This window comes from Cololabis saira, chromosome 24 (genome assembly GCF_033807715.1).
Source record: "Cololabis saira isolate AMF1-May2022 chromosome 24, fColSai1.1, whole genome shotgun sequence".
NCBI classification, from domain to species: domain Eukaryota; kingdom Metazoa; phylum Chordata; class Actinopteri; order Beloniformes; family Belonidae; genus Cololabis; species Cololabis saira.
In genome coordinates, this window is record NC_084610.1 from 7,849,475 (window position 1) to 7,858,977 (window position 9,503).

At 43.3% G+C, this 9,503-nt stretch overlaps 1 protein-coding gene across 1 annotated transcript; it reads left to right on the forward strand.

Moving 5' to 3' along the window:
- Positions 1–1,913: 1,913 nt before the first annotated feature.
- Positions 1,914–2,894, forward strand: LOC133425164 (trace amine-associated receptor 13c-like). The gene has a single exon (XM_061715845.1). It carries the CDS (start codon positions 1,914–1,916, stop codon positions 2,892–2,894), a length of 981 nt encoding a protein of 326 aa, XP_061571829.1.
- The last annotated feature ends 6,609 nt before the right edge of the window (positions 2,895–9,503 follow it).

Consider the following 9,503-nt stretch of genomic DNA (forward strand, 5'->3'; position numbering starts at 1 on the left):
CTTCGAGGATCTCCTCAACCCGACTGACATGCCTTCCACTGAGGGAGCAGAGAGTTGGGACTCTGGGGCGTGCTCATCAGAGTCAGAGTCAGCTATGGTGGCTTGGGCATCTGTACCGGATCCTCCTGGACGCATCCCTAGCGAGGAGTTCCAGGCATGTCCCTCCTCCCTAGGGAGGTGTTCCAGGCATGTCCCACCGGGAGGAGACACCGGGGAAGACCCAGGACACGTTGGAGAGACTATGGGTGCGTCCCAATACTCCCCCTCGCCCTCCTTTTCTTCCCTAACCCTAACTTTTGCGCATTCCCGTGAAGGTAGTGGTGTCCCAATTCCTCTTTTCACCTAGGGGGAGGGGGCATAACGAGGGCTAGGGGCTGAGAATAGCCCCTTCAAATCGAGGGATTTCAGATGCTGACTTGGCGAGCGAGGGGGTATGAAAAAAAGAGGCTCTGCGTCGATTTGACTCGCCGACCGAAGGCAAACAGGCAGACTGGTCTCAGAGAAATAGAGAGAAATAATCCTGTGACTCGTCAGATTTGTTTTGGATGTTTCTGATATAATAGTCTTCAGAAACCACAAAGTAATCCAGCTGTTAGCTGGGTAATTTACACACTTTCAGATAAAGTTGCGGAAGATCACGCCAGAGTAAAGGGATTTATGGTTCCGCGTTACACCAACGCAGATCCTACGGCGGAGGTTACGCAACCTACGCCGTAGGCTCTGCATCGATTTAACGCGGACCCAAGCTCCGGACCCGGCAGACAGAAATCTCTAAATTTCGGAGCAAATTTCTTAACAGGCGTAGCTACAACTGTTAGATTTCATCTATTAAACCAACATATTCCTAAATGATTTATTTCAGCCGGCGTGATTCTCAACAGAGCTGCGTCCCGGGAGAGAGTGTCTCTCCCGGGGCTGACGGAGCAGCCTGACCGGGCGGACACGTCTCTTCTCGGGCTGTGAGCTGAGGCTGCTCCCCGGGGCCGGCGGCTCTTCTCATCTCCGAAAACATCGGGTCAAATTTCTTAACAGGCGTTATTTGGATAAACTGAGCCCCGGTTGGGGATCTTAAGGTTACCATTATACCTGAAAAAATATTAAAACTTAATAAAGTGCCATATTAACAGCGCTACAGCTGAAATTAAAACAGCTTTTGGCTCTCAGCTTCCTGATCAGGGTAGGGATGGAAACGAGGGGTAGGGGGAGAATTGGGACAGGCACCTGGGCCAAGTGCCCTAGATCTCAAGTGCCCTAAAATCTCCCCCTTCTTTTTTAGGGCTTAGGGAAGAAAAGAAGTGCGAGTGGAGAAAAGAAGGGCGAGTGAAGGAGAATTGGGATTGGGCCTATGTCTCTCGGCTGGTCTGGGAACGCCTCGGACTCCCCTAGGAAGAGCTGGAGGAAGTGTCTGGAGGAAGTGTCTGGAGGAAGTGTCTGGAGGAAGAGCTGGAGGAAGAGCTGGAGGAAGAGCTGGAGGAAGAGCTGGAGGAAGAGCTGGAGGAAGAGCTGGAGGAAGTGTCTGGGGTGAAGGAAATCTGGGCATCTCTGTTTAGACTGCTGCCCCCGTGACCCGGGAACGGATAAGAGGCGGACGATGGATGGATGGATGGAGATTTATGTATTTGAATGGGTGAGGGTGGAGTGTTTTTGTTAGTCTTCAAATTCCTACTTATTGGAGGTATTAATAACTCAAATATGACTGAAACTGAGCTTAAAATGTCCCCAAAATGAATCCCTAAAGAATCGCAAACCAAGCTGCAGAGAGGAAGAAAGAGGTGACGAGGAGACGTTGCATCAGCAGCTTGGACAGAAGACAGTTGCATCAGACATGTGGCTGTTGGACGACAGTGAGGGTGTGTTTGGAGTAAATAAATAAAGCATCTGAAGGTGAGCTGCACTTTCCATCGCTCGCACTGATGGACAGTTGGGGCTCCTCGCTCTGCTTCCCAAACCTCAACTCCTCCTGCAGGCGGCTGATGCTGCAGCCCCGCTCCCAGACTGCTCTCTTCTACACCCTCCTAGCCTCCATCTCTCTGCTCACTGTGACTCTCAACCTGCTTGTCATCATCTCCATCTCTCATTTCAGGCAGCTGCACACTCCGACCAACGCCCTGCTGCTGTCCCTGGCTGTGTCCGACCTGGTGGTGGGGCTGCTCATGATGCCCATCGAAGGGCTGCGCTACCTGGAGACGTGCTGGCTGCTGGGGAGGCTCATGTGTGCTCTGACTCCTTATATCTCCTACTGTCTGGTCTCCACATCTTTGGGCCACATGGTGCTCATATCCATAGACCGCTACGTGGCGATCTGTGACCCGCTGCTTTACTCCTACAGAATCAACCTGACTACTGTTAAAATCTGTATTTCAGCCTGTTGGGCGGTTTCGCTCTTCTACAATGGGCTGATTCTGATGCGGCACTTAGAGCAGCCAGACCGGTACAGCTCCTGTCACGGGGAGTGCGTGGTGGTCATCAGTCACGTTTCAGGAACTGTCGACCTCTTCGTCACCTTCGTGGTGCCCTGCACTGTCATGTTTGTTCTCTATATCAGGGTTTTCATGGTGGCCGCGTCTCAGGTGCGGGTCATTCAGTCACAGACAGTTGCCGTCGCAGCAGCGCCAGCCGCTAAAAAATCAGAGTGGAAAGCAGCCAGGACACTTGGGGTTTTGATTATTGTGTTCATAATGTGTTTCTGTCCATATTACATTCCCTCCCTGGCAGGCGAGAACACCTCTAACAGCCTGTCCTACTTTGCTGCGTTGTCATGGCTCCTGCTTATTAACTCCTGCTTGAATCCTGTCATCTACGCTCTGTTCTACCCCTGGTTCAGAAGAGCAGTGAGGTTCATCTTTACTTTTAAAATACTGCAGCCTCACTCCCGGGAGATGAAGATCCTGTAGACAGGATCCTGCACAGGGCTGATCATTTTCAGTCATAAAAACCCGTATCTATTCATTAACGCATGTTTATATTCAGAGAAACCCCCAATAGTGTTTTGAACTGTGATTCTTCTTTTTATATCTCAGATAAACCTTAATGTAAGGAAATAATGAGAATATCAAGACTTAAATGATGTAATAGCATTAGATAATATATGACAACAGAAGAGAATATGATCAATGCTGTAAATATAACTGAATGAATAACTGAAGCCCTGAGATGGAAAAATAGGAACAAAACTGTTTTCTAGCGATTAAAGAGATACATCAGTGAGCTATGTTGCATGACTTTGCGAGTATTTCTGCATTATCACTACAATTTATATTTATATTTAGCATAATCAGCATGAAAATGAGTGATTTTACTATGTTTTATTGTCATCAGAGTGGCTATTTGTGGAGTTGCTCTACATCTCTTTCAGGCTGAGTTTTTTTAAAGAATCTGTGCAGTCCTTAAAAAAAAATTGGCCTTTTTTCAAGCTGCTTTTGCATCCGTGCAAGTGAATCGTGACTAATTTATAAGCCAACATGTTTTTATTTCTTTCAATCACTGTTGCTGTGCATTTAGTTGGATCCATACTAAACTTCCTAACCTTGTTGAGATGAAAACTCAGCATGACTGAAAAATCCTGCCAAAATTAGGAGATTTCAGTTCAAGTTCATTAGATGAACATGCTTAAATGATACGTAGATATCGTGTTTTGTGGATTTAGATCAAATATAAGACCTTAATCTTTAATTGTGTAGATTTACAAGTTCTTCTATGAAAGGAAATATGGAAAAGATAGAATTAAATAAAGAGTTAAGAAGAAGTAAATCAAACATAAATGGTATCAAATATCCAAACAAACTACAGAGCAAAAGTAGGAGAACTAGACCTTTTCTTTGTGACCAGAGAACAGCAGCGGCCACGTTTCTTGGTTTGGAAGATGCTGAATCACTTTGATGATCTTTCAGATTGTTGACAATTTATTTCAGAAACACTTTAGACCAGGGGTGTCAAACTCATTTTTCTTGGCGGGCCGGATTTGACCAATTTTTTTCTCGCGGGCCGCACGCTCAAAATAACAAAAACGGTGCGAACATTTTTTTTCACTATTGTTATCTAATCCAATATCAGTTTAGTTAATTTTAAAGTAAATATGCACTTTGTTTACACTCTAATTATGTAAAATACATTTCTTCAGGATCTTTTCTTGAAATTTCTCATTTTTTTTCAAATTATGTAAGATACTTTTAATATCATTTTACAAAGATAAACAGAGACAAGTTTGTTTTTCTTATATTTCACTTTTTTATAGGAAATTTAATTAAAAGTAAAATCTTTCTTATTATATCCGAGAGTGTTTCTTTGTGATTTAGAGATTTTTCCAGTACAATGAAGTGTATTTATTTTTAAAAATTGGCGCGGATATTTACGCCAGTGTGCCGAAAAAGTCAGCACTTCTCTTTTAACTGTTTTACTTTGTCACTATCCTCGTATTCAAAACTGAAATTCTCCGAATAAATATCTTCTATCATCTTTTTTAGCAGTGATATTTTTCCTGCGAAAATATATAATAGTAGTCAGTTAATAAAAAATAAACGACCGTCTACAAAGAAATAAAATCGGCAAATGCATTCTAGAAAAAACAAAAAAAATGTTGAAAACTCTCTTTGTGGAATAACGATGGATTTGTAGAAGAAATATATTATCGGATATGCTGCGATTCATGGCAATTATTTATGCCTTCCTTTTTAGTAAATTAACATTTAGTTTTTTTGCGTTGGAAACTTCTCGCGGGCTGCATGAAAATCTCTCTCGGGCCGCATGTTTGACACCCCTGTTTTAGACTGTCACAGTCTAAAGTGTAAGCGTGTAAGTGTAAGCCCAATTCACCTCAATACGGAGGAGCAGTGACTCTATCCCGAGTCCCTATCCCACCCTGGGACTGATGAGCATCTGCTAGAATTAATTTAATTAATTTGAGACCAGTTTAGACAGATTTAGAAAAATGCAGGTCATACTTGACAGCTCAGGTCTGGAAATGACCTGCATGCAGATAATAGGACATTGCAAACTGACAAAGTCCTCTTTTTGACTATCATAGCGCCTCTCAAGGACTGTAGTTGAGATTTCAAACCAGCAGGTGGCACAAGCACATTGTCTTCCTCCTGAATCCTCCTCTCAGAGGCTCATCAGCTGTTTTTCCAGTGGAAGACCCAGAACAATCAAATGCTCAGCATGCACAAACCATGATGCATTCGAAACTGGGCAGATACACCCAGGACTAAGAAGTGTGCCACTACTTGGTTTGTCTTGCACTACATGTAGATAACTGTTGAGTAGATGCCTGACATTGCTTTGGTTTCCATGGAAAGGGAGTCTCCTAATCCAAACATTGCTGCCTTTGTCAAGCAGACGTCAAACGAGTGCCAACGTTAGGAAACCAAAGACGTGAAAGTTCCATTACACAAACTTGTATGCAGAGAGATATATACCAAATCAATCAAAGAGCGTTACAACACCTGAGATTACAAAAACTGCTGCACCTAAACGCTGAATGATTTCAGGATTACTTTGTCTCCCTTGGTGAGAACTGTTGGACTTATATTTGTAGGTAGGTGGAGGCTGCGCACATCAATGGAGCCACAGTTCTGGAGTCAAAGAGGACTGAGGCAGCCGCCATGCTTCAACATGAAAGTAATTGAAGGTCTTGTTAATTCAGGACTTAAGCGGTCATTACTTTCAAGCCACAAAGCATTTAATTACTGTATGTTCCTGCAGAGTTTACAACACTTCACTGAGGATCAAAGAACTTAAAGAGATGAAACAAATTCTGCATGGCCAGCCCCTGAGGGGGATTGAAAAAGGACATTTAAAGCCTGCAGTGTGCTTTAAATCCAAAACAAATCTAACCTTGTTGTTCATTTACACGCTGTGGTTGTGTCTTGATGAAGCCTAAACCGTGTTAGCGAAGGGAGAACTCAAACCTTACAAGCAGTTCTTACTCCAGCCTTCAAATTAGAGGCATGATCGTCCTGGTAACCTGTTTTCCAACAACTTTTATGCTTCTAGTCAAATAACTACTTTTTCTCTCTCTCTTGGCACGCCTCCGTCCTAAACCCAGTCACCTACCGAACTATATTGCCACATGCTACTAGCATAGTCAGGTGCAACAGTTAGCAGCCCCTATTTTTGGCTTCGAATGTCCGATGTAAAAGATATGTGATCTTTTTCTTTTCTTTTTTTTGATTAAAAATAAAGATCGGGGGCCTCATTTATAAAGCTTGCTTGCGCACAAAACAGGGCTGAAAGATGCGCAAGCCACCTTCTACGCAAAGGTTGGGATTTAAAAAGAAAAAACTAACCGAAAAATGTGCATATCCCTACGGCAACCCTGACCCTCCCGTAGGAACTTACTTAAGATATGGGGAACTGGCGACGCAGGCGGTGAGGTGGTGAAATGAAGCCAGATTCATGTCATACTCTTAATAATGTCATCACATATCAGACTTATAATATAATAGCGCTGATCGTGTCCCTCTGTGTTTGAAGCACAGCGTCAGTCGGGACTCTGCTGCTGGAGCCGCAGTGCCAGGACACGCCGGGAACCTCCTCGTACCCACTGCGACAACTGGAGAGTGACTGAGGACGGAACAAATGAGGGGCTCTGTAGAGCGTTTAGGGGCTCTACGGAGCCCCTAAAGCAGGGGTATTCAATTAGATTCGGCCGGGGGCCACATCTGCAAAAGGACTGTATGGAGAGGGCCGCACAATTTGAAAATTTGGGGGTTTTCAAAATGTAATTTGCACTCAAAGACGAAGACTTATTTATATATAATACATTTGTATTATACATTTGAATATATCTAGTTTACATATGAATTATGTATTAATTGTCTCCAGATTTAGTCATTGTGAATGTTAAATATAATATTCAGATAAAGAAATATTATTTTAAATGCAAGTTCATTTTGAAACCATGCATTGTGCAAACTTAATGAAGTTGATATTGACCTACTTTTAATAAAACACGCCATAATGACAAAGCACCACTTTCCACCAAGATTTCCTTATTTGAATATTATATTAAGCATTGAGCACAAGCATTTCAGTCCATAGTAGCCAGTTTGATGTTATAAATAAGGAACCAAAATATTAACCATAAGCTCCTTTATTAATGAAACATCTGTGCATAATATCAGCAAAACAAAACAATCACATGAAATTATAGGAGGCTTAGAAGTTCCATCTGAAATGCAAAGTCCTCACTTATTCAAATGAAAAAAATGTCAGGCCAATCCTAGAAGCCTAATGATGTCAACAAGTCCTCTGTACAACGGAGGTTAATAATAATGTGACAAACATTAACACTGTGCAACACTGGCAAAAAATCTGAAGTAAAAAACATCTCCAACAGAGATTAACATGTACAAACACTATGCATCGTTAACCAACTAAAAAAAGGCTACCAAGCATCTTAAACTTAAATGCTATATGCATTCTCTGCACACATTACAAATAAAAATCGCACCTTGTGTGAACGCATTCCTGGCATATCTGTCTGCATGTGTCTCAAGGCTGCTCGTCAGCCAGCGGTGTGCAGCAGGCCAACAAAATTACGCACAGCTCAGCGCAGGTGCATCACTATTATTTAAAAAAAAAAAAAAAAAAAAAAAAAATTTTTTTTTTTTTTTTTTTTTTTTTTTTCAACAAACAACCCCTTTTTTGAAATATGACCAGGGGCCACATAAAAGCTCCTGGCGGGCCGCATGTGGCCCGCGGGCCGCCAATTGAATAGCCCTGCCCTAAAGGGACACAGATTTTTTCATATATATGAGTTTTACGCGCGCGTGAAACCTTTACGCGCGGGCGTAAGCCTAAATTATGGTTCCGCGTTAAAACGACGCAGAGCCTACGCCGTAGGGTACGCGGCGACGCGCACCTACGCCGTAGGCTCTGCGTTGGTGTGACGCGGAACCATAAATCAGCCTTGAGCAGCTCTGAGGGGAGACGGGAGGGTAGGAGGGGGTGCGGGGCTGCCGGGCCGTTCTCGCATCGCCTTCGCACAGTGTGATGATGATTTGCAATTACAAGCTGAGCCTACCGCCAGTTTTTAAACTGTAAAAAGTGGGGGGGACAAAAACATGATTTTGAAAAGACGGGGGTACATGTCCCCCCTGTTGCGTTTAGCGCAGCAACGCCGTGCTGCCACTCACTCGCTTTATTTTATACTATTTATATACTTTTTCTACTTTTACTGTGACCACCAAATAATGTAGTTTTCCTGGCCTCCACCTCATCCACAACATCTCCATCTCAGTCTCCGTGAAATTCAGTGGCACGGTGGCTCGACACGTCTCATTCATCCTGACGCACAAACAGGCTGCAGGAAGCCGCTGCGCATGCTCAGCAGGCTCATTCATATGCAAATACTACTTTACATTGCCCATATATGGTAAAAAGTGGGCGTGTAGATGGCGGGATATGAGGCGAATTCAGCTGCGCAACCTTCCAGCTGGACTGTGATTTATAAAGCGAACATTGCGTGCAAGTGTGCGTGCACGCGGTTTTATAAATCCAGATTTTTTTTTTTGCGCCCGCCATTTTCGGCTTTTGGCTTTACGTGCACTTTTAGTATGAATCCTACACACTCTTTTATAAATGAGGCCCCTGATTGTGTAAATGCCATGCAACCCAACTGAAGACCATTGCTTATGTCTTTCCCTCTTGGCACTGTGTTAACATACTTGAATGCTCCAGACCTGCAAAATGCCAAAACATCTGCTTTTATAAACACACCCACCGATGATTAGTTAACCATTTCTGTGAAAGCAGTAAGTGGAAGCAGTAAGGGGTACTTTGTGTTGCCCCCATTGTTTTGTAATAAATAATGACATAGTAAAAAAGGAGGTGCATGTACCTAATACTAAGATTAATTGAAATTAGATCATTGTTATTTTGAATTTACACACAAAAACAGGACTAAAAGAGAGGAGGGGGAGGTTCCTAACTGTTGCATATAAGTGTTGGCCATGATCATTTACAGCACACTAAATGAACCGAGGCTAAAACATGAGAGCAAGACAAAAACCTACACAAGAGCCACCAGTTCAATGAACGAGGACACAAGAGGAAGCCACATTTACAGAATAAGACAGCAGTTCTGCGTGGACTCTGTGGCTGTCTGGCGTAAAGGGTACGCTATCAGCTGCTGAGCACAGGATGTCACAGGAGACCAACGGCACTTGATAAACAGAGACGAGGCTGAGCATGTGCAGCTGGGAAAAGACAGGAACTGTTCTGTAAACTGCGTTCCTTGTGTTGAACCTCAGCTGTGCTGAAGTACTTTGGCACAGACATAAGCCCTCCAAACTACAGTGTACTATTATTTTTTGTATTGCTGATCAAGTAATATAAGCTGGAAGTGGAGATATACACATGTGAATATAGGTTATATAATGCAGTTTTAGTCTGGCTCCTGAAAACAAAGAAGCCTGTAGTGGAGCTGTAAGATCATAAACATAAACTGTCACCTGTGGTGTCCCCCAGGGATCAGTCCTCGGTCCCACTCTGTTCATATTTTC